The 26,734-nt window shown below is 40.3% G+C and overlaps 1 protein-coding gene across 1 annotated transcript in view; it reads right to left on the bottom strand.

Moving 5' to 3' along the window:
• The window catches only part of BLTP1 (bridge-like lipid transfer protein family member 1), a 282,755-nt gene that overhangs the window by 128,855 nt on the left and 127,166 nt on the right, over nt 1-26,734 (bottom strand). The window contains exons 37-38 of the mRNA XM_078766129.1: nt 7,397-7,490; nt 49-99 (exon numbers count right to left, since the gene is read on the bottom strand). Of these exons, the coding sequence (XP_078622255.1) occupies nt 49-99; nt 7,397-7,490 (145 nt within the window). The remainder of the gene's footprint in view (nt 1-48; nt 100-7,396; nt 7,491-26,734) is intronic.

Raw genomic sequence — 26,734 nt, 5'->3', positions numbered from 1 at the left:
AACAGGAAAACAGCAAATTGACTAAATACCGAGCAAAAAGAGACATACAAAAACTCTTGGTTCAGAGTACAACTTGGAGAAGTAGGGAAATCTTCGAGCCTACGAGGTGAAGAGGAAGAAGAAGAACAAAAAGAGAGCATCAAGTACAAAAGTTGGCCCGAGAGATCCACTGATTGAATGGTATACTCCGAAAGGGTGGGTCACAGGGTTGTGATCGAGAATACGTCAAGAGGCTAAACTGGTAAGTCGTAAATGGTTGACCAAAAAAAACTAGTCCGAGATCTTGTAGGTAGCTATCCAAGAGTGACAATCCCACTCACCCCTCCACCCCCCCCCCCATCCCCCCTCCAAGGAGATTGACATTCACTTTCCCCCACCCACCCAAAATGTAAAACATATAAATTGTGGCAGCTCTGAGACAATGCACTCGACAATGCAACAACCAGCGAGACAGATGATCGAACAGTTCAAGCATGATGTGAACCAATGTGTCAATGAAGATCATTTAATCAGAGATGCCGAAGAAACTAGAACAGCACTCAGTAGAGCAGACACCTCGCTAGGCTGAACAGTCTACATTTTGTATCCCACTGATAGGCCGGATCTGGATCTAGACTTGAACCAAAATCGAATCAATTTGTCCTAGTCACAGACCCAACTCGTCCACCAAGTTTTGTCATAATCGGTCCACAAATTTTTGAAATATCGTGCTATATACCATTTTGGCCTAATCTCTCAAGGTGAAGAATCACAAAAAAAAACAACAAATTCTCGTATCCCAATCCAAATCTTCACCAAAATCGAATCAATTTGTCCTAGTCACAGACCCAACTCGTCCACCAAGTTTTGTCATAATCGGTCCACAAATTTTTGAAATATCGTGCTATATACCATTTTGGCCTAATCTCTCAAGGTGAAGAATCACAAAAAAAAAAAAAAATTCTCGTATCCCAATCCAAATCTTCACCAAAATCGAATCAATTTGTCCTAGTCACAGACCCAACTCATCCACCAGGTTTTGTCATAATCGGTCCACAAATTTTTGAAATATCGTGCTATATACCATTTTGGCCTAATCTCTCAAGGTGAAGAATCACAAAAACAAATTCTCGTATCCCAATCCAAATCTTCACCAAAATCGAATCAATTTGTCCGAGTCACACACCCAACTCGTCCACCAAGTTTTGTCATAATCGGTCCACAAATTTTTGAAATATCGTGCTATATACCATTTTGGCCTAATCTCTCAAGGTGAAGAATCACAAAAAAAAAAAAAAAATTCTCGTATCCCAATCCAAATCTTCACCAAAATCGAATCAATTTGTCCGAGTCACACACCCAACTCGTCCACCAAGTTTTGTCATAATCGGTCCACAAATTTTTGAAATATCGTGCTATATACCATTTTGGCCTAATCTCTCAAGGTGAAGAATCACAAAAAAAAAACAAATTCTCGTATCCCAATCCAAATCTTCACCAAAATCGAATCAATTTGTCCGAGTCACACACCCAACTCGTCCACCAAGTTTTGTCATAATCGGTCCACAAATTTTTGAAATATCGTGCTATATACCATTTTGGCCTAATCTCTCAAGGTGAAGAATCACAAAAAAAAAAAAAAAATTCTCGTATCCCAATCCAAATCTTCACCAAAATCGAATCAATTTGTCCGAGTCACACACCCAACCTGTCCACCAAGTTTCATGCAAATCTGTCCATAACTTTGAGATATTGTGCTGTATATCATTTTTGGCCCTATCGCTCAATGGTGAAGAATCACTTGAAAAACTAGAGAATTAATAGAACACGATACCAGGTGCAATATTCAAGTATATACTTAAATTTTAATAAAATGTTCATTGTCAAGATCGTTTAAAAAAAATCCAGAAGTTTAGCGCTATTGAAAGTGTTGTACACCACCCTAATATAACATGTCCAAGTACTGCCAAACTGGAGATTCTTGGAAGCATTATGAAGGCAATTTGTGTTCTGCATTGCTAAAGTATGTAAATAAATTTAAATAAAGGCTTAAAGTGTACAAATAAATTCCGGGTTTTACCACCGTTTCACCCAGTGTCTATTACATCACCCTGTCAAACACGTTACATTAGTTATTTGTGCCTGTTTGTCTCATTCAAGACGTACTTAAAAACAAGTAGTAAGTTTCTTGTTTGGAATGATTTTCAATTTTGTTGGACCGTCAGGCAAAGAGAAAGAGTAATTGTGGTGGACACAAAAGCCCACTGGCGTGGTGACATCATTCCACGCACCAAGTGGGCGATGGCCACGCCCGAGGGGTAGGCGTGGCCTCATGATATACCCCGGGCGACCAGCCCGGAGGAGTACAGTGTTACAGTGTAGTCTTACAATAAAGACGTTTATATGTTACCGCTTGTCCGCTTCCTCCTTGCTCACAAGCAGCGCGCGTAACGCCGCGCTTTACTGGTGACCCTCGACGTTGGATCTGCCGGAGCGATCCTTCCACACGCGACGCCATCGCCATGGCCGCCTTCGTCAAACTTCCGGAATTTTGGGAGGCTCAGGCCGAAGTCTGGTTCGTCCAGGCCGAAGCCCAATTTCAGCTTCGGCACCTCACCGGCGATGACACGCGCTACTGCCACGTCGTCGCCTCCCTCGGGCCCGGCACGGCCGCTCCAGTTGTGTCCGTCCTTCGCCACCCACCGGACGGCCACAAGTACGAGGCACTCAAGCGGCTACTCCTAGCCACGTTCAGCCTCACGGACGACGCACGGGCCGACCGCCTCCTGGATCTCCCCGAGCTCGGTGAGACGCGCCCGTCGGTCCGAATGGACCATATGCTGTCACTGTTGGGCGACGAAGCCCCCGGTTCGCTATTCCGGGCGCTTTTCCGTCGCCAACTTCCAGCGCAGGTTCGCCTCGCGTTGGCCGGGACCGGGCTAACGGAACCCCGAGCATTGGCGGCCGAGGCGGACAAGTACTTCGCCGCTTCGGACACGCGGGCGAGCGTTGGCGTGGCCGTCACGGCCTTCGACGCTGCTGTTCCACAGCATCATCTTCTACAGCACGCTGAGTTTCAGCAGCATGCTGATACGCACCTCGTGAACGCCGCCACGCCCCGCCCACCGCCGCGGCGAAAACCGCCACCGCGGGGAAACCCGTCGACTCCACCGGCCTGGCGGAGCCAGCCGCGCTCCTCCAGCTCCACCACCTGGTGCTGGTTCCACGCCAAGTTCGGCCACGAAGCTCGGCGGTGTCATCCGCCGTGCTCCTTCAACGGGTCGGGAAACGCCCGGGCCGGCGCTCAATTGTGGCGATGAGCGCCGGCCGTTCGAGCAGCCTGCTGTTCATAACGGACACCTTCTCCGGGCGCCGTTACCTGTGCGACACGGGAGCACAGGTGAGTGTCATTCCCGCCGGCACGTCAGACAAGCACGCCGCGGGTGGGGGCCCCGCGCTGCTTGCCGCGAACGGGATGCCCATCCGTACGTACGGAAAACGCTGCCTCTCTCTGCGGTTTGGAGGGCAGGTTTTCCGATGGACGTTCGTCACCGCCGACGTGCCCATGGCACTGCTTGGCGCGGACTTCCTGTGCGCTAATGGGCTCCTGGTCGACGTCAAGCGCAGACGGCTTGTCCAGGCCGAGACGTTCAGCTCGCTCGCATGTGCGTTGCCCAGCTCAACGAGCGGCTTGCCAAGCGGCTTGCCGAACGATTCGGTTCCGGCCACGTTGGTCTGTACGCTTCCGGCAGCGGACGCATTCACCCGCCTCCTCGCCGGCTTCCCGGCCCTCACGCGGCCCACCTTCTCGGCGGGGGCCGTCAAGCACGGGGTGGCCCATCACATCCCCACCGTCGGGCCACCGGTCTACGCCCGGGCACGCCGCCTCGAGCCGACGAAGCTGGCGGTGGCAAAAGCGGAGTTCGCTACCCTGGAGCGACTCGGCATCGTTCGGCGCTCAGAGAGCGCTTGGGCGTCGCCGCTGCACATCGTGCCGAAGCCCGGCGGGGGATGGCGACCGTGCGGGGACTATCGCCGTCTCAATGACGCCACGACTCCCGACCGCTACCCCGTCCCCCACATTCAGGACTTTTCCGCCCGTTTGGCGGGCAGGTCCTTCTTCTCGAAGGTGGACCTCATACGCGGCTACCATCAGGTCCCCGTCAGGCCGGAGGACGTCCCGAAGACGGCGGTCATCACGCCATTCGGACTCTTCGAGTTCCTGCGCATGCCCTTCGGTCTGAAGAATGCGGCTCAGGCGTTCCAGCGACTGATGGACAGCGTCCTGCGCGACTTGGATTTTGTCTACGTCTACCTGGACGATATCCTCGTCGCCAGCGCGTCCCGCGAAGAGCACCTACGCCACCTCCGCACGCTCTTCGAACGCCTGGGCCAGCATGGCCTGATTGTGAACCCCGCAAAGTGCCGGTTCGGCGCCGCCACAATCGATTTTCTGGGGCACCGTGTCACCAGGCACGGAGCCGTCCCCCTGCCGGCCAAGGTGGAGGCGGTGAAGGGGTTTCCGCGCCCCCGCACGATCAGAGGGCTGCAGGAGTTCCTGGGCATGGTGAACTTTTACCATCGGTTCCTGCCCCGTATCGCCCAGCTCCTGCGCCCCCTGCACGAAGCTCTCCGAGGTAAGCCGGGCAAAGGCGACGTTACCTGGACCGAGCAGATGGACACGGCGTTCACGGGCGCGAAGCTCGCCTTGGCTAACGCCACCATGCTCGCGCACCCGGCGCCCGATGCACCGATCGCCCTCACCACCGATGCCTCGGACTACGCGGTGGGCGCGGTGCACGAGCAATGGGTGCGTGGAGCTTGGCAACCGCTGGCATTCTTTAGCCGGCAGCTTCGCCCGCCCGAACGCCGTTACAGTACCTTCGACCGCGAGTTGCTCGGACTTCACTTGGCGGTCAGGCACTTCCGCCATCTGCTCGAGGGCCGGGCGTTCACTGCCTTCGTCGACCACAAGCCGCTGATCTTCGCGATGGGCAAGGTCACCGAGCCGTGGTCGGCCCGGCAGCAGCGTCACCTCTCGGCCGTGTCCGAGTACACGACGGACATCCAGCACGTCGCGGGGAAGGACAACCCGGTGGCGGATTGCCTTTCCCGGGCCGTCGCCCACGCAGTCCACCTCGGCATCGACTATGCCCGGATGGCCGCGGACCAGGCCGCTGACCCCGACGTCCAGGCCTTGCGGACCGCCGTCACGGGCCTCCGCGTCACCGAGGTGCCGTTCGACGGCGCGGGCGCGGCCCTCTTGTGCGACGTCTCCCTCGGGCGTCCTCGCCCCATTGTGCCCGCGGGCTGGCAGCGCCAGGTGTTTGACGCCATCCACGGCCTGTCCCACCCGGGCGCGAGGGCCTCCCAAAGGCTGATCGCCGACAAGTTCGTCTGGCATGGCCTCCGGAAGGCCGTCCGCGGCTGGGCCAGGACATGCCTCGCGTGCCAGCGCGCCAAGGTGCACCGGCACACCCAGGCCCCGTTGGCCCCGTTCACGGTGCCGGAACGCCGGTTTGACCACGTCCACGTGGACCTGGTGGGACCTCTGCCCCCCTCGCGGGGTTTCACCCACGTCCTCACCATGGTGGACCGCACCACCCGGTGGCCGGAGGCCGTGCCCTTGGCGTCGACAACGGCGGCCGATGTCGCGCAGGCTTTCATCGCCACCTGGGTCGCCCGGTTCGGCGCCCCCTCAGACATCTCATCCGACCGCGGCCCCCAGTTCACCTCGGAGCTTTGGGGGGCGGTTGCGCAGGGGCTCGGGGTCCGGCTGCACCGAACCACGGCCTACCACCCCCAGGCTAACGGCCTGTGTGAGCGATTTCACCGCTCATTGAAGGCCGCGCTCCGGGCCACCCTCCGCGACGGCGGCTGGGTCGACAGGCTCCCCTGGGTCCTGCTGGGCCTCCGGACGGCGCCCAAGGAGGACCTGCGCGCATCCGCGGCGGAGTTGGTCTTCGGGCAACCGCTGCGGGTGCCGGGCGAGTTCCTCCCCGACTCCACGGCACCATGGTCCGCGGCACAGCAGCGCTCCGCTCTGCAAGAGACCGCCCAGAGGTTCGCCCCGGTGCCAACGGCATGCCACGGGCACCCACCGACGCACGTCGCCCCGGAGCTTCGCACGGCGGAGTACGTCTTCGTCCGCCACGATGCCCATCGGACACCACTGCGGCCCCCGTACGACGGGCCTTTCCGCGTGCTGGAGACCGGGGCGAAGCACTTCACCCTGGACATCGGCGGTACTCCTGACCGCGTTTCGGTAGACCGCCTCAAGCCGGCCCACCTCGATGTGGACCATCCACCGCCAGTGGCCCGACCCCCACGTCGGGGCCGCCCTCCTGCGGGCGGACCCCCGGCACCGCCCAGCCCCGCCGCCACGCCGCCCCCCGGTCCTGCACCCATCCCAGGGGCAGCCAGGGGCATCCCACCTGGCATCCCTGCACCCCGGACGCCGCCGATCGCCAGGGGGCGCTTCGGCCGGGTCATTCGTCTGCCCCGCAAACTGGCCCTCCAGGTGCGCGGGAATTCTGGGGGGGCGCGTGTGGCGGACACAAAAGCCCACTGGCGTGGTGACATCATTCCACGCACCAAGTGGGCGGTGGCCACGCCCGAGGGGTAGGCGTGGCCTCATGATATACCCCGGGCGACCAGCCCGGAGGAGTACAGTGTTACAGTGTAGTCTTACAATAAAGACGTTTATATGTTACCGCTTGTCCGCTTCCTCCTTGCTCACAAGCAGCGCGCGTAACGCCGCGCTTTATAATCATATTATCCCACTCCTCTTTGCGCATGCGCGATCGGGACGAATCCAGAGACGAAGTTCGGTAAAATGACAGACTTGTCTTCCTATTCCTGTTCCCTTTTGTGTTCAAAATATAATATTTGATTTAAATAAGTTGTTCCTGGGTCATAAACTGATAAGACGGACGGACGGACATTAACCAATTGCTTAACCTCGCTTTTGGCTTCGTATGCGTGGGGTAATTATGGTATTCGGATCTGGATCTTCACCATAATCGAATCAATTTGTCCTTGTCACACACCTAAGCTGTCCACCAAATTTCATCTGAATCCGTAAACAACTTTTGAGATAACTTGTTCACGGAATACTAAACAGCCAGGCAAACATACAGGTGTGAAACATAACCTCCACAGTCCACCAACCTCTGGTGGCGATTGTAATAATCAATATAAACTTAGAAAAAAATAAATTCGTTTCAAAAATTGAATTTATAAAGTTGTTTTGGAAAAGAGGATAAAAAGAAGTAGCACATTGCAATCCACTCATGTATGAAGAACAAATGAATACTCTCACAAGCATTCAAAACAGCTAAAGAGCTGATTATGTGAACAAGACAGTCACATTACAAGAAGTTCCCCCTAATGCAGTGCCCCTTCCCAAGGGACCTACTGAATGTTCGGTGTTAATCCCTCAAGGAGCACGGCAGTCACACCACCCACATACACGGTAGCACAGGTTTCCGTTGTCTTCTGGTGATATACATCTGAACACACGTGTATGACACAGGTCCATGAAAAATGTCCTCAAACAATAAGTAAAGCAAACAAAAACAATGAAGTTTTTAATTTTAAAAATGTCATTTGTTTGGTCTGATTGAGAGTGAAGAGGGAAAGGGAGAGATGGAGAGAAAGACACAGAGAGGAAAAGAGATGGAGAGAAAGACAGAGAGAAAAAGAGATGGAGAGAAAGACACAGAGAGAAAAAGAGATGGAGAGAAAGACACAGAGAGAAAAAGAGATGGAGAGAAAGACACAGAGAGAAAAAGAGATGGAGAGAAAGACACAGAGAGAAAAAGAGATGGAGAGAAAGACACAGAGAGAAAAAGAGATGGAGAGGAAGAGGGAGAGAAAAAGAGATGGAGAGGAAGAGGGAGAGAAAAAGAGATGGAGAGGAAGCGGGAGAGAAAAAGAGATGGAGAGGAAGAGGGAGAGAAAAAGAGATGGAGAGGAAGAGGGAGAGAAAAAGAGATGGAGGAAGAGGGAGAGAAAAAGGAAAAAGGAAGAGGGAGGAAGACACAGAGGAAGACAGAGAGAGACGGAGAGAGACAGAGAGAGACGGAGAGAGACGGAGAGAGACAGAGAGAGACAGAGAGAGACGGAGAGAGACGGAGAGAGACGGAGAGAGACGGAGAGAGACGGAGAGAGACAGAGAGAGACAGAGAGAGACGGAGAGAGAGACGGAGAGAGACAGAGAGAGACGGAGAGAGACAGAGAGAGACGGAGAGAGACAGAGAGAGACAGAGAGAGACGGAGAGAGATGGAGAGAGACAGAGAGAGACGGAGAGAGACAGAGAGAGACGGAGGAAGAGAGAGAGAGAGACGGAGAGAGACAGAGAGAGACGGAGGAAGAGAGAGAGAGAGACGGAGGAAGAGAGAGAGAGAGAGAGAGAGAGGAAGACAGAGACGGAGGAAGAGAGAGAGACGGAGGAAGAGAGAGAGACGGAGGAAGAGAGAGAGACGGAGGAAGAGAGAGAGAGAGAGACGGAGGAAGAGAGAGAGAGAGAGAGAGGGAGAGAGAGAGAGAGGGAGAGAGAGAGAGAGAGAGAGAGAGAGAGAGAGAGAGACGGAGGAGGAGAGAGAGAGAGACGGAGGAAGAGAGGGAGAGAGGGAGAGAGGGAGAGAGAGGGAGAGGGAGAGAGGGAGAGAGAGAGAAGGGGGTAAGAGCTGTGGGTTTTGCATCAGTGGGAGAGTTTTGCATATCCCACTGGTATAAACAGAGTACACATCGTCTAAGCTGCTGAAAATCTGACAACAACCATTTGGGAAATCAAACTGGTCAAGCCTGTGGTTCTTACATATCCTCCCCGTTTTACATTCCTTTTGATTTGTACAAGTTGGGACATTTCTTCCTTGCTCAAAAATCACTGTTAAAGTCAATTGCATTTTCATAACTGCAATTAGAATATCTCGTTCCTCATTCCAAAATAAAGCATACATGAAGAAATGTGTAAAAATGTAGGCGTATGAAAGAAAACCGACACGTGCTGGAAAGAAACAAGGTAAATGTACTTGGTCACCACCTCACCTGCGATGCAACAGGTAATAACCAATGTAGAGAATCAACCGTTCGTTCAAACATTTGGTTCTGAAATCAAATAAACCATGACGAAGCTAAAATTGCCAGATGAACTCAAGGCCACAGAGTTCGGCGAATGAGGTGACATCGGTCACTTAGAACCAAACCACGGCACACCCAAAGCACAATCATATTCTTTTAGTTAAAACGTATTTGCCTTTGACAAAAGCATTCAAAAACAATCTTCAAATTAAAACGTCACATTAATTTTAAATGATTCACAATATTATCCTGCATTCGCTCTGGTGTTGGGCTAGCGGCCAGGGTACCAGCTTAGGATCCTAGGATCCTGGGTTCGAATCCCGGGCGATCGCTGAATCTAACGCCAGGGGGGTTGACTCAGCCTGTCATCCTTCCGAGGTCGGCTAATTGAGTACCAGCTTGCTGGTAATTCCCTGTTTGTCGTTAAAGGCGGCAAAAAGGGTTGGCGTCAGGAAGGGCATCCGGCCGTAAAACATTGCTTCAAAAAGGGAACCAAAAAACAACAACAACCACGGTTCCGAAAAAGGCCAACCCCTGCTTTGCGGGGAAAAATGGCCTCGAAAGGTGGTTATTTTTTTATATATATTCGCTGATACTGTAAAACAGACGGACATGGGGAAAATACCAGTGTTTTAGTTTCATGTGACGGACCTCTTGAGAGGGTTTTGGTGGAAAATGCAAATGTATAAAACAAACATTTGAAGAGTGCTGTTGATGCAAAGCAACCTTTCAAATAAGGAATATGCATTCTGCAACGACAGCGTCATGGCTTCATCCTGACCATCAAACTGATGTTCCTGGGAAAGTCAGGTTTATAACAACACCTTTCACACTTTAAAGGTCGAAGTTGTATGGACAGCATAATGACAATTAAACAGCAGAAACCTCATTTAGACCGCGACAGTCAAACTTCTAACCTGAAAAAAAGAACAAACGACATTTGTGGGCTTCAGGGGATGGAACAGAAACCTACCAGGTCTCAAAGTATCCACCTCCAAAAATCAATGGATGTGTGTGTGTTCTAATGGTAGGTAGGTGTGTGTGTGTGTGTGTGTGTGTGTGTGTGTGTGTGTGTGTGTGTGTGTGTGTGTGTGTGTGTGTGTGTGTGTGCGCGCGCACGCGAGTAGGGTAATAATGTTGCTTCTGGGACAGCCCGTTTAACATGGGAAATCCCTATCTAATGTCGTTTACCCCTATTTGGGAAAACACCCCTATTAATCCAAAAGACTATGGGCCCTTTAACCTTATGAACCATGAGCCAATTGATCTACTTGGAACAACCCCTAACCTTCACATTAGAGATCTGAGACAACCCCTAACCTTCACGAATGTGAAGGTTTGGGGTTGTCTCAGATCTCTAATGTGAAGGTTGGGGGTTGTATATTATTATGACCCACTCACACACAAGTCCCAACTGGAAAGTTGTGTGATCCTTCTGACCTTATGGGCCTTTTGAACCATGAGCCAATTGATCTACTTGGGCCAATACATAATGAATATATTTTAATTGAGCTAGGGATGGGATTGGGTTGGGGGCTGTATATTATTATGACTCACACATACACATAAGTTAAACCCCAACTAAAGTTGAGGTTAAACTTTTGTGTATGTGTGAGGGATAGGGGTTCACAGATCTCTAGTGTGAACCTGTGATCCTTTTGGACCATGAGTCAATTAATCTACTTGGGTTAATACATAATGAATATATTTTAATTGAGCTAGGGATGGGATTGGGTGAAGGTTAGGGGTTCACATATACACACAAGTCCCAACTGGAAAGTTGTGGGATCCTTCTGACCTTATGAACCTTTTACTCTGGTGAATATAACCCACTCAAACATCGACCCGACAAATATTTGTTTATGCGTGGGAAATAATTTAATTCTCCTACAACTCTCCTCACCGTCTAATACATTAACAAAAAATATGTTTGAGTTTGGTTCTTTATTAAGATATTTTAACTGAGCTAAGATAAAATGGTAAACCTCCCTCAATGTTCTTGTTTGAGCGCCTCCAGTGCCACATACCATTTTTAAATTAAAGTATATATTTTCCTGACAACCATCAAAGTTTTCCGTCCACTCAAAAATATTTCCATCTTTTTTACCCAATTCACCGGTATTTAAATTAATTCTCTTATTTGTTTTGTGAACTTTTTTACCAGTTGCCTTTTCAATTATACCTATTTGATATTTTTCACATTCATTATGTTTTCCATTTATATACCAAGGTTGATTACACCTCCACTCTTTAGTCTGGTTGGTACTTGGTTCTATCATTTATATAATAGTAAAAAAGGAGGCGGTAGCCCTTAAAATCCCTAACCCCATTAACTTATCACTTATGTATATCTTATCACTTATATACTTATATATCCATAAGGGAGACTATCAATTCCATTTTCTAAAATAAACCTCTTATCATCAAAAGCCCCCAATGCTTTCTTATTTATCTCTTCTGAATATAATTGATGTTTATAACTTCTTATTCCATTAATCTTTCTAAACTCTTCTTTCTTTGTTGTTAAACAGTTATAATAATCCTTAAAGTTTATTGTTTCTTTTATGACATTTTTCTTTATGCCTTTTAACTTCTTATCAGTTTTTTCAACGTTATTCACAATATATTTATAAGCATAAGCCTTAGACCTCAATCCCACAAATTCACTCATGACATTTCCTCCTAATTCATCCTTAAACTTTCCAATCACCTTTTTATTTTTGGAGGAGAACAACTCACTCTCTGGGCTGTAATTACTAGTGTCATAGATATTAATGTCCTTTTTCATGTCTGAATAAACATCATCAGTATTAATTTGCAAAATAAAACTATCTGTATCCATATAAAGTAGATTAACATCATTTTGATATTTCTTCCTCAAGTTATTATAAAAGTAATCATACATTAATGACTTTGATAAATCAAGAATTGTTGTTCCAATATAAATAGGTTTGTTCATTTCAATACTCTCTTTAACCAAATGGATCGCACAAAAGTTCTCAGTAAAGACCTCAGCTCTAGTAAAACTCGGTCTATTAATTAATTTTGATGCTTGTTCCCAAGATGTTGATAGTCTGATATTTTGTCTTTTCCTCACATTCTCCATGGTCTTACCAAAGGCCGCATTATTCATCAATTTATAAAAGTCTTTCTCAAAATCGGTTTTTGACTCTGTTCTTCTTTGTGTATTGAAATCAATGTACCCCCTTAACCAATGACTTTGATTGAACTTTAGAACCCTATGGATCTTCTCTACTCTTAGACCTTTTGATAAATATTGTCGCAAATTTCTTTGGTGTAGAACATAATTTTTCTTGTTATATAATGTAGTAAGTAATTTTTCTGTTGATTCACCTATATTAAATGATCGTTGATAATCACTTAACCACTCCTTCTTTGGACTTTCTTTCTCACAAGCAAATGGGAGATCTTTGTGTAGGTTATGGAGTTCCTCTGGATATTTTAAATCAATTTCAAAATAATAACCAACCTTTGAATCATCCAATTCTTTTTGTGTAGAGATACATACATCTTGTAAAACCTTTTTGTAATCTTTTTCCTTTACCCATCTAAGTTTTCCATAAGGAAGAGCCTGAGACATTGCCCAGCCATACAGGTTGTTTGCGTCATAGTACATCAAGTAAGAACTCTCTTTCGTTGAATCATAATTTGGAAGATATTTGTTATTTGCTTTTGCGTATCTCTTTGAACAGACTTGTGAAATTCCTCCTCTCTTTGCCTTTTCAATCATCAAAAGCATATCAACATCGGTTATCAAATCCAAATCTTGTTTTGTCATTTTCAACATCGCACTCCAGGCCAATCCAGGTGCTGTGTAGTAGTGAGCAGGATCCAATCCATATCCAGTGCGACAAACAGATCTAAAGGCTTCAAATACATCGGCCAATAAAAGGACATCAGTTTTGAGATACAAATCATGATACTCGCCAAGATTCTTGATGTTATATTTTTCCCAAACATTTTGTGCGTGTACATAATCTTTATCAGATATATTACTGTTGTTTAATTTGTTATAGAAATTTTCTTTTGAAGGAAGTTGTGTTTCATTGAATCTCTCAAATGAGTCCATATAGTCATAGGGGTAAATTCCCTTTTGTGTTAGAAAATCTTTATCTAAAAAATACTCTGAAAGACATGGAAACTCTTTTAGATTTTGAACCAAGTTAACCAATGGACTTGCCATGAATTTAAATGTATCAAGAAATCTGATATGAGTAATAGGAGATGTGTGAATTGTTTTTGTGAATGAAATGTATTTCTGATCCGTGTTTGGAATTGCTGAGATACTTCCAGAAGTCTTTGAGAGTTCCTTGATAAATAGATGTGTATCATAATGGGCGTTGTTATGAAGAAAGACAGGAATGAAAGAGGGGAGTTGATAATTAATATTACAACTTTGATGAGCCGGACCTCTATATTTACCAGTGAGATGACAATGATCTCTAACCTTTAGACCTTCACCAATTTTTTCCTCACAAATATGACAGGCAGCCTTTGGTTGTCTAAATTCTCTTTTTTCTTTACTCGTCAAGGACATTGGTTTATTGGTTTCTCTCATTATCTTGGTTAATCGAACACAGTCTTTTTCTAGTCGTTTCACAAACTCCTCTGGGGTATTTGAGCCTCTATACATCTCTAACTTGTTATATTTATCACCAACGGATGATTTGATATAATAACAAAAACCACAAGGAGTATGTTTTTGATATTTATTTGTGTATGATTCTTTTGGATCTTGAGAAGCAGTATCAATTTTTTCTAAAATACTTTCAAAATCAGCATATATAACAAATGGATGTTTGATCTTTTTATTTTCATCTTTGAATGTGATCTTTGAGCCTTCTTTAGGCATATTGATTACCGTTGATTTATGTTCTCCACAATAATTTGAATGTTTATCTAATCTTTCTTGTGAATTGAAGAAGTTAAGACAACGCAAACAAATATATATTTTATTTGTTCTCTTACAGACTTGTGGTTTTATTAATTTAGCAATATCTTTGATGTATGTATAATGTGAATTTTCGTCTGAATTAAAATATAGAAGATTAATATGAGTTTGTTTACAATTGTCAGAAAGCTTTAAAACCTGAATGTTGTTTGTTTCTGTTAGACCATAAACATTAACTGATAAATTATTCATCTTTTCAAATTTAGGAATATCATTTAAAGTCATCGGAAACTTTAGATCTTTCGTATTTAATGTATTCTCATATTTTTTATAATGAGATACTCTTTCATCATGAAAATGTGGAGGATGTAAGTGTGCTAAAATAGACCAGAGAAAACATTTATTGTCTTTATTTTTGATATTGATAACTGCTTTTCTATTTTTGATAACACTGGGTAAATCAATGTAAGAAGAAGCTTTTAGAGGATCTGATTTAAGAATATGAATGTCTATGTAAATAATTTCTCCTATAGTGAATCCACTTCCTACGAGTGAATTACCCACACTTTCCTCTTGTTTAATAAGTTCACCATAGACTCCTGATGTTTTAAAATCTTGATATGAAGAAATAAAGTGTGGCTCTGTTCTCATGTATGGTTTAAATATTTCTCCTGTATCCCTTGTCATTTCAAATTTTATTCCCATATAAAATTTAAGTGGTTTCATTTCTTTTAGTGTTTTTTCAATCAACGTTTGAACAGCAGGTTTAACTATTTCTACAGCTTCAACTATAGACTCTGGTGTAGGAGATTTGAATTTAAAGATTCGAATCCTGATATGTCCTTTGAATGCTCCATCAGTATTTTTAATAGTGATTAAATTTGACAAGTGTTTGTTTGTTTTAAGATGGGCTTTGAACCCCTTCTTTAGGATATCTCTATTACAGTGAATACAATTTTTTTTGTTCTTAGGAAATGGTGATAATTGATTTAGAATGTTGTATGTATGTTTTGCGGTGAGAATATGTTGTTTATAATATTTTACTTCCTTCTCGCAAGTATCACAATAAACCATATTTATAGGTGAACAATCTTGTGAGATTTTGACACTCATTTAACTATGAATCTTTCCTTAAAGCCACGCACATTTGGCACCAAGCCAACTTTTAATCTGACTCAGAACTTTGAGATTCAAGGAAGCTCGAGAAATCACTCGTTGTGTCATCATCAATAAAGCTTGACTCATATTCATCATTTGAGCACAAGCTATCAGAATCATACTCAGAGTCATCAATAAAGCTACTCTCATAACTATCATTTGAGCACAAACTATTAGTATCATAACTATCATCTGTGTTCAATGAAATACTATCATCATTATCCAAGTTCAATGAAATAGTAAAATCTTCACTGCTGTATTGACTCATATTTATAGGGCTATAATTCATAGTCTGATTCTTCAGAGTCAGATGGTAGAGGTGAATTTGGATGAAGACGTGTATATGTTTCTAGCGAACCACTTTTAATTATATATTTTTTTAAAATTCTTTTAGAGTTTTCTTCTTCCAAATAATCTTGATAATCATCATAAGCCGTTTGTCTTTTTTCTTCTTTGGGATATGGTTGAACTGGTTGATCTGAATACAAGCGTATAAATTTGTCTAAATTAAACATTAAAGTAAAATTTCTTTCCTTATGATCTATTTCAATTTTTGATAGATGCATGATGCCTTCAAAATTACAATAAACCATCTCACCAATAAGATGGTCAACATAATCTTTTAAATAATAACCGCCGCAAGTATCTTTAACTTTATTCATAAATGTGAATCCAAAAGACCCTCCCATAGTTTTATCATAAAATGTTTTTTGTTTAAGGGTTAGCAAATTGAAAGCTTTTTTAATTTGATCAATAATTATTGTATCAACACTAATAAATTTTTTATTACACATCTGAAAATGAATCTCTCCAACAGACCATTTTAAATCAGATATATTTTTAATTGAGCTTCTTTCCAAATATCTTGGAGGAGAGTGGCTCAATAACGTATCAGTTTTTTCAAGAGGATCTCTGAGAATTCCGCTGAAGAAATCAATTGTGTTTTGAATTGTGTGCCCCATTTATATATGAAAACTTTACTTAAACTAAATTACATTTCCATCGAGCCCAATAATTTTTCTTTCAATATCCTTTTGGATAATAATATTTTTAACATTAAAAGTTATCTTCAAATAATCTTTAATTATCATTGACCGAAATGTCATCTCCCCGGTTATGATTTTATTATTAACATCAATATCTGTTTTATTAAAAAATATACATACATCTCCTTTACTTGAGTTGATGGTCTTATCATTAAGTTCCAAAGAAGTGGCGTCCAATTTTTCACCAATCTTTTCATAAATAGCCATTAGAAGGGGGGAGACATGATCCAAATGGACTTTTATCGATTTTTTAGCTGGAATAGAAAATCCGCGGCCTTTAAACATAATTGATGGACTAATATTATCATTTAATTCGGGATAAACCCAAAAATTACCATATTTATCTTTGTTCAACTTTACATCTTTGACACAATCAATAGAACCTTCGGTAATAGATTGAAATTGGTCTTTTGTGTTGTGAAACATTGTATTTATTAATGAATAAACTTGCGTTTAGTTTAAGTAAAAATTTACTATATAAATATGATAAGTTCTGAAGGATATTTAGAATTTCCAGACTCTCCATATGATAAATTAGAGAATTGTCCGGCTTGTGATAGAATAGGGCTTAATGATGAGGGTTCATATAAACAATGTATTTTCTGTGATTTAATTTTAATTAATGATAATAAAAAATATAAAAATATATATAACTCTTTTAAATTAGAACCAAAAATGAATTACTTTATAAGATTAATAAGAGAGATGAATGTTAAGTATTGTGATGATAAATACACCATTTCTTTCAAGGGAAGAGACTATTTGTATTGAAGAAATGTATAAGGGTTTAATGATATTTATTATTCAAAATAATTTTAATGGAAATGTTAATACAAGATACTATATAAATAAAATAATGAATTATTTTGAAATTAAACCCGAACTCAGGATAAAATATAGAGTTTCTAAAATAGCTCAAAAAAAGTTAGATGACTTGTTTTCCAAATATATAAATGAATGATTTTTTACCCGTTTGGGAAAATAAGATAAAATTTAATAACCATAAAAACATTCCAAATTCATTGAGATGTCTAATAGTTGGTTCAAGCGGATGTGGAAAAACCTGTTTACTTTTAAAGATGCTCCTTGGTCCTAATTTTTTAGATTATGATAATTTAATAATTTTTACAAAGTCAAGTTTTCAACCCGAGTATCAACTACTCTCACAGGGTTTTAATGCAGGTCTTAAAAAGGAAGACATTATCGGTTCATTTAAACTTCAAAACAAACTAAATGATTATAATATTGATGATATAATACAATTATTTTGTGATACACAGAAATCAAAATCGAAACCCATAACTTGTATTCTCAGTGATAATACGGATGATATACCTTCACCTCAAGATTTAGATAAATCAAAAAAGAACCTCGTCATCTTTGATGATTGTGTTAATGAGAGAAACCAAACAGTAATGGATAGCTACTATACAAGAGGGAGACATTCTTCTTGTAATTGTATATATCTTAGTCAATCATATTTTCAACTCCCTCGACGCTCAATAAGAAACAATGCCAATACTTTTATTTTATTTAAGTTAAATTCAATAGATGTAAATAATTTTTGGAGAGATAATTGCTCTACGTTATGTAGTAAAAAAGAATTTGAAAATTATATGAAACACACGATTGGAAAATATAAATATATTGTTGTGAAACAAGATGAGATACTAAATGATATTTTTCAATACTAAATGAATACCGAAGAAAGAGAAAGAAAGTTTAAGGAACATCAACAATTAGTTTCAAAAGTTGTTAAACAACAGGAAGAGATAAAGAAGAAACGGAAACAGAAACTAACTGGTGAAGAAGCCTTTGAAAGAAAACAAGAGAAATTCTTTAAACCACTTTTGAAAACTCAACACCCTACAGTTCCCACGGTAGAATTTACTCCGAAAAAACTTCAAATGCTCAAAGATTTTAGTCAGATAACAAAACAAGAACTTGGTGAATTAGAATATGATGACGAGGGATTATTTCGGAAACTTGAGCAGGTAAATCAACCCCCTAATTATGTTGTGGAAGCTCTTCAAAACAATGAATATTTGGCAGATTCAAAAACCAGAGCAGGTCTCATTCCAACAGAAGAACCAGCAGTGTTCCATCTTGTGAAAGAAAAGGTATTGATATTTAATGATGAATTGATGTTCTTGAGTTCTACTCAACCAAATGTTAAATTAACTCCAAGATTAATGTTTCTTCTAACAAACCCTGGATTCAGCGGTTCAAAATATTTTGAGGAACCACTTGATATGGAAAGAGAGGAAGATAGGGTATATATTGAGTTGTTAAATGCACTTGATTATGGAGTTTCTGTTGCTGGTAAAAGTAAGAAGAATGAGAAGGAGAAACATATTATTGATGCTTTAAGTAAGCTTGGTTCGGGTGTTAGTTTTCTTCCAAATGACCCATCACAATTAGTTAATAGGCTATTATTGTTGTTAGGTAGTAAGAAGGCTGGAAACAACAATTGTTTTAATGAATCCTCAGCCATTTTAGATCAGTTGATGAATATGAAAATAATTAATAAATGTCAATACAAAGATATTTTATTAGATATTAAATAAGATGAGAAGCACAATTCTTAGTTTTAATTTCACAACGAGCGATTACACAGCTTCATTCCCTTACCCACTACAACTTGACCCCCTTACCTCATATGAGGCATCTTTGTTGTCAATGGAAACTTACAATACCCTTTTTAATATCACAGAGAAAAACAACAAGTTTAGTTATAATCCAGGCACTGCCTACAAAACTATAACCGTTTCACCTGGAGCTTACGAGATTTCTCAAATATCTTCAGAAGTCTCTCGCCTTATGAAAGAAAAAGGTGATGAACCAAAAAATATTGTAATAGATATTCAAACACACACTTCAAAATCAACTATTAAACTTAAAAATAATTATAAAGTTGATTTCACGATTGAAAATTCGTTTAGAGAGCTATTGGGTTTCTCTTCAAAAAAGATTGAAAATAACGGGACGTTTTACAGTGATAATGTTATCCAAATATCCTCCGGTATAAATTCAGTATTAATTCATTGTGATTTGATTGATGGTGCTTATAACGATGGAATAAGAACAAATACAATATTTTCATTCAGTGAATACTCAACCCCGATTGGTTATAAATTTAATATGGAACCAAAAAATCTTGTCTATTTACCTGTGTCAGGAAAAACCATATACAGAGTAAATTTTAGGATAACCGACCAAGATAATCGTATGATATCCTTTAATGATGAAATTATATCCATCAGAATTCACCTACGTGAAGTTTTTCAATAAATAAATAATGGTTATTGTAAGAAAACACGAGTTGGGAAAATATAAAATAATTACAGGGGAGGGCATGTTCCTTTCACCAGACTATACAAGGTATGTGGGTAAAGGATACTATAAACCTAAGAGACAACGGGGTGTGGGTCATCAATTTCGAAATAAAGGAGATGGGATAATTGATACTCTAATGGGTATTGGTTCAACCATCCTTAAACATAAAGACCTAATTGGTTCAACTGCTTCTGCCGTGGGCTCCGTTGCGGGTGCTATAAAGAGTATAAAAGATGCTCAAAAGGAGTCTCATAAATTACAAGCAATCAAAGAAATAAAAAAAGGTAAAACTCAACTATCTTCACAAGAACGACAAAAAATCATTAAAATACTTGGGTCAGGGTTTCAACAATTTTAATGCTATATAAATACAAGTATGGAAGCGATTGATAGTATCTATGATTTGGATGATACGATTATCATTTCAAACTCTACTAAAAAGGAAGACTATTTTAAGGTAAATGCTATTACAGGAACCGACTGGAATTCAAACGGAACAAAAAGTTTTGAAATAAATAATCAACAAACTTACTTGAATATAGCTGATAGTTTCTTGCTGTGTAAATTTAAATTCACTAAGGCTGCGAATAATACTAATACTACACTCGTAAATGATTTCTTCTGGAAAATGTTTGACAGTGTCCGCCTGTATATTGGAACACAAGAGGTTGAAGCGGTTGATTATGTCTCTGCTACATCTGAAATGATGAAATTTACACTATATTCGTTTAGTGATAGAATGGGTAAGGGAGCTGTTGAAGGTTTTATTCCTGATATGTCAACGGGAACAAATGCTGACCCCGGTTATAGTCAAAGGAAGTCAATGTATAATGATGAAACAAAAGCTGAGAATAGTTTTACCGTGGCAGTACCTCTGAAAGGTATATTTGGATATTGTGATTATGATAAAGTTTTGTATGGTCTTAAAATTAGATTTCAACTACAAAGGAATGATAATGTAAATAGGTTGCTTTTTGGGGATGAAAATGCTTTTGGAGACAACAATAAATTTGTTATTAATGATTTGTGTTGGTATATCAGTGAATATACTCCTAATCTTAAAACGGAAGAGATGTTAAATAGAAGACTTAACTCAAAGAAACCGCTAAATGTATCATACCTTAAAAGAAGATGTCAACACGTTAAACTGGAACACACTACCTACACTTGGAATTTGGGTGTTCTTCAAGGAAAGCCACGATACCTCTGGCTCATTTTTAAAAAACCAGATGGAGAGGACGGTACTAATAAGAATAATGCGCTGAGTGATAATGCTAAGGTGAAACAACTTCGGGTTTCTCTTGATGGCACATTTTATCCGCGAGATAGATTGGAAATTGATTGGGAAAAAAATGATTATGCGGAAGCCTACAAGTCCTACCAAAAGGTGTGTGAAAGTAATGGTAATAATGATCCTATTTTGGATATGGTTGCATTTAAAGGTTTATATACAATCTACGCAATTGACCTGAGTTCTCAAAAGGAAACTATAAAGTCTAATCGAGTGGATACTTCTCTATACATTGAAAGAGGGGAGAGTGAAGAGGTTAATGCATATTGTTTGCTTTTGGAGGAAACAGAATTACAGATTAATACAGATAATGGTGTTATGATTAATATCACTTAGGTTTTTTCTCATAAATAAATGGTTGGGGTATATGTTAATCAAATCAATCTTAATAAATTAACATCTTGTATTCAAAATCAAAAGCCTTGTATTATTAATGTTAATACAATTCAAAGAAAAGGAGCTGTAAGAATTGATGTTTTACTCACACACACACAAGTAAAAACACTAAATGATGTTGGATCACTTAAAATTAAAATGACGAAACCTATGTTAAAGAAATATTCAATAGACGAGTCAAGAGGAGGATTTCTCCCGTTTCTAATTCCTTTATTTGCTGGTTTAAGTGCGGCGGGAGCATTGACTGGTGGTATTTCAGCAGCGGTAAAAACTGCTAACGAAAGGAAGGCACAACTAAAAGCTCAAAAAGAATTGGAAAGACATAACAAGGAGTTGGAGAAACAAATTAGTGGAAGTGGTGTAATTGTAGATTTTGCTCAAAAACTTGAAAGTCTACCTGATAAAGCTAGATTGTTGGTTGGAGATATGCTTTCCTCTATCGCTCAAGCGGGTGTTAAACTAACTAAACGGGGTAATGGATTGTATCTTTCTCATAAATAAATGGATAAATGGTTTAAACAATTTGGAAAGAATACAACGTCAAATATAGAACTATCTAAGTATTGTAAAACACTAAAAATTGATAACGTGGTAATCTGTATGAGAGATGAATTAACACATATAAATAAGAATACAAAGAATATTATTATGAATTTAGACACACAGAATGGTTCTCATTGGGTTTGTATTCATAATAGTCAGGATAAATATTATTTTGATAGTTATGGTATGCCACCACCTGTTGAAGTAATACAATTCTTACAGACTGGTGTTTATCAAACATTTCAAGTTCAAGAAATTAATTCTAAATGTTGTGGTCAATTATGTTTATATGTATTATTTCAACTCAACAATAATGAAAATTTTTATGATATCATTTTAAATCTAATATAAATGACTTATGTTGGAAAAGATGGTTCTATCTTTGGAAAATCCTCTCAGGATATTGATTTATCAAATTATTATACAAAGGCACAGGCTGAACGACAAAAATATAGTGTAAGTAAAAATATTAATATGAAGAATACTTATAAATTAATCAATTATCCAAACCTACAGATGCAAATGACTTAATTAGATTTAGTGATTTATCACAATATATATTTTTAAAGAAAACAGCACGTTTTGTTAAACAAGTAAAATTTACAACCACAACACCTGGTTATACTGACCATACATACACCTTTCCTCATTGAATTTAACTACCTGCTTACAATTGAATTTTATAAAGAAGGACATATAGTTAATATGAGAATTAATAAATGGGGGTACGATATGCCTGATTTAGGGTATAATTGGTCTTTTTCAATAAACATAGAAGACCTACATGATTTTAATCAGTCTCGTAAAGAAGAATATTATCCACTTGGTGAGGATAAGGATTTATGTGGAAGTACAATTAGTAAACAACAAATACGTGATTTTAAGAAAATAAAAATATATGATAGTATAGCGATGGTTCGCATGACAAAGAAGGAAGGTAATGAGATAAGGATAGAAAGCCGAGGAATACAAACCGATTTGGTAGTGGGAAGATGGGGTGGTATTACCTGCCATAATATTAATCTCACATATATTTCTGATACATAAATGGCAGGAAGAAGACTACAAGAGAATTATAATTTTTGTATTCAAGGATACCTACAAGAAAAGGGTGCCCGGTATTACATACCTTATGATTTGGAGCATATACATGGGAATTTTGTCATAAAAAACTGGCCTTATACTGATATTGCTAAACCCACAAATAGAGACTTGTTTAAAATATTAAATAAAAATGAACTTCTCAAAGTTATGAAATATAAAACTCTTTTAGAAATCGTCAACAAATCTTATTGGTACCCTATTATGAGAAAAATAATTATAGATACAAGAATATCTCAAAATCCAGATGAGTATATGTATAATATTCTTTGGGGCTCAAACTCAAGGGTTGCAAGGGCTGAGGAAGGAATTGAAGAAGAGAAGGAGGAGGAAGAGAGGGAGGAGAGGGAGATGGAAATCAGTGAGATTCGTAAAAGATTAAATGTATTACAACAAATAAATCAATCTCAACGCACCGAAGAGGAAAATAAAGAAAGAATGACTCTTGTGAAGAAATTGGTTTTAAAAACGGATGAGATGAGTTCAATTTCAGGGAGGAGATTTAAACGAGAAAGTGGTATTGACTTTAGTTAGTTTTATTTGTAAATAAATGGAGGAGAAAGTGAAGACATTTCTAAGGATTCTTTATGTTTTAAAAATTAAGATAGAAATGTATATGTTGAAAACTAAAAAGGTTTTGATACTCTGTCGGAATTTTTCTGATAAATAAATATGAGTTATTGTCTCAAATGTAAAAAGAAAACTAAATCTAAAAGTGTATTGTATGTTAAAGCTAAAAATAATAGAGTTTATCAAAAAGGAATATGTCAAGTGTGTGGCTCTAAAAAGTGTCAATTCATCTCTCCGAAAAGTGGAGGAGACATACAAAAGTTTCTGTCAGGAAGTAAATTTACAACAACTGGAATTCCAGGGGAACTACATCTACCTGGATATTCTTTCTGTGGTCCTGGAACAAACCTGGATAAAAGATTAGATGAGACTGACAATCCTAAACCTTGGTCTAAACCTACAAATAGGGTTGACGAAGTGTGTATGAAGCATGATATTGCTTATGGGGATACCACCACATTGGATGAAAAACATGAAGCAGACAGAGAAATGTTGTATAATTTGTCTTTGATACGAAATCCGACATTGAGAGAGAAAGTTGATAGGTTTATTGTGAAAAAAATGATAAGTGTTAAATTGAAACTTGGTCTTGGTTATTTCCCAAAAAACTATTAAACTCCAATGATGTTATCAAGACTGAGGAGCTTTTGGCTAATGAATTACATAAACCTATAATCACAAAGTTTAAAAGAAGGAAAGTTTATTCTAAATACACCGACCACATATGGTCCGCTGATTTAATCGAACTAAAAAATGATAAGGGATACAAGTATGCTTTAACCGTTATTGATTTGAGGAGTAGATTTGCTTGGGTTGTTCCTTTGAAAAACAAGAGAGGTTATACTCTGATGTTAGCCTTCCAACAGATATTTAATAAAAGTAAAAGAAAACCAAAGAAACTGTGGACCGATGAGGGAACAGAGTTCTATAACAAAATATTTATGAAATTTCTTAAGGGGGAGGGTATTAAATTATACAGTACCTTTAATGAAGGAAAGGCAGTTGTTATTGAGCGTTTTAATCGTACTTTAAAAGAAAAATTATATAAAAAATTTACACAACTCGGTTCTCAAAAATGGGTGTATTTAATTCAGGATATTGTAGATAATTACAATAATACAGTTCATTCATCAACAAAATCAAAACCATCAGAAACATTTACAAAATTAAAATATGAAATGGAGATTAATTTGAAAAAACCGAAGTTCAAAGTTGGTGATATGGTAAGAATATACAAATGGAAAAGCCATTTTGAAAAAGGTTATACACAAAAATGGACTCGTGAATTATTTAAAATCATTGATGTAATGGATACAGTTCCTTGGACTTACAAATTAAATGATATGAATGGGGAAGAAATCTTGGGTTCATTTTACTCACAAGAATTACAAAAAACAAAACTGATAAGCCATTAAACAACAACCATCCATACATAAGTGATAAGTTAATGGGGTTAGGGATTTTAAGGGCTACCGCCTCCTTTTTTACTATTATATAAATGATAGAACCAAGTACCAACCAGACTAAAGAGTGGAGGTGTAATCAACCTTGGTATATAAATGGAAAACATAATGAATGTGAAAAATATCAAATAGGTATAATTGAAAAGGCAACTGGTAAAAAAGTTCACAAAACAACTAAGAGAATTAATTTAAATACCGGTGAATTGGGTAAAAAAGATGGAAATATTTTTGAGTGGACGGAAAACTTTGATGGTTGTCAGGAAAATATATACTTTAATTTAAAAATGGTATGTGGCACTGGAGGCGCTCAAACAAGAACATTGAGGGAGGTTTACCATTTTATCTTAGCTCAGTTAAAATATCTTAATAAAGAACCAAACTCAAACATATTTTTTGTTAATGTATTAGACGGTGAGGAGAGTTGTAGGAGAATTAAATTATTTCCCACGCATAAACAAATATTTGTCGGGTCGATGTTTGAGTGGGTTATATTCACCAGAGTAAAAGGTTCATAAGGTCAGAAGGATCCCACAACTTTCCAGTTGGGACTTGTGTGTATATGTGAACCCCTAACCTTCACCCAATCCCATCCCTAGCTCAATTAAAATATATTCATTATGTATTAACCCAAGTAGATTAATTGACTCATGGTCCAAAAGGATCACAGGTTCACACTAGAGATCTGTGAACCCCTATCCCTCACACATACACAAAAGTTTAACCTCAACTTTAGTTGGGGTTTAACTTGTGTATGTGTGAGTCATAATAATATACAGCCCCCAACCCAATCCCATCCCTAGCTCAATTAAAATATATTCATTATGTATTGGCCCAAGTAGATCAATTGGCTCATGGTTCAAAAGGCCCATAAGGTCAGAAGGATCACACAACTTTCCAGTTGGGACTTGTGTGTGAGTGGGTCATAATAATATACAACCCCCAACCTTCACATTAGAGATCTGAGACAACCCCAAACCTTCACATTCGTGAAGGTTAGGGGTTGTCTCAGATCTCTAATGTGAAGGTTAGGGGTTGTTCCAAGTAGATCAATTGGCTCATGGTTCATAAGGTTAAAGGGCCCATAGTCTTTTGGATTAATAGGGGTGTTTTCCCAAATAGGGGTAAACGACATTAGATAGGGATTTCCCATGTTAAACGGGCTGTCCCAGAAGCAACATTATTACCCTACTCACGCGCAATATGTGCAGTCGGACCCCGACATTCGCGGGGAGTACATTCCTGGAAAATGCCGCGAATGTTAGAACCATAAATGTGGGGGCATTGTTTCAATGGTAAAAGTGGGGATAGATTCCCGACGGTTTCTGATTCGTGGAAAATCACGCAAATGTAGAGGAAAATCCGCGAATGTCGAGGAAAGTCCCACGAATGTCGAGGCAAATCGAAGAATGTCAGGGTATTGTTTCAATGGGGAAAAGGGAAACGGCTAATTGCATTAATAGATGCAGTGGAGTGTTTCATTTTGTACAGCAACTCACGAAGGATGACGTGTTGTGCAGCTGGTGGGATATCGCGCGAAGCAATGTTTACAGTGTGAATAGTGGGATATCCCGTAGCTCGCTTATAGTTCGGCTAAAAATTTTTTATGTGGTCACGAAAAGCCGTGAAAGCACAAAGCACAGGGCTGAAAATGTAGAAGCAGATCATGCTCGTGGCTCATGGAAGCCATATGTTTTTTTTGTGTATGTCTAGTTGCTTTGTGCGTGGCTGGTGGAAGATATTTTTAGAACTGTTGTGCTCACGGCTCGTGGAATTTGTTTGTTTGCGCCGGCAAAAAACCACGAATACGCAGGACATTGCCGCAAATGTAGAAGTAGGTTGCAATTTATCAACCGC

This window comes from Myxine glutinosa, chromosome 12 (assembly GCF_964187855.1).
Source record: "Myxine glutinosa chromosome 12, kmMyxGlut1.1, whole genome shotgun sequence".
NCBI classification, from domain to species: domain Eukaryota; kingdom Metazoa; phylum Chordata; class Myxini; order Myxiniformes; family Myxinidae; genus Myxine; species Myxine glutinosa.
Note: the sequence above shows the minus strand (reverse complement) of the source record. Positions and strands in the feature narration are given on the sequence as shown.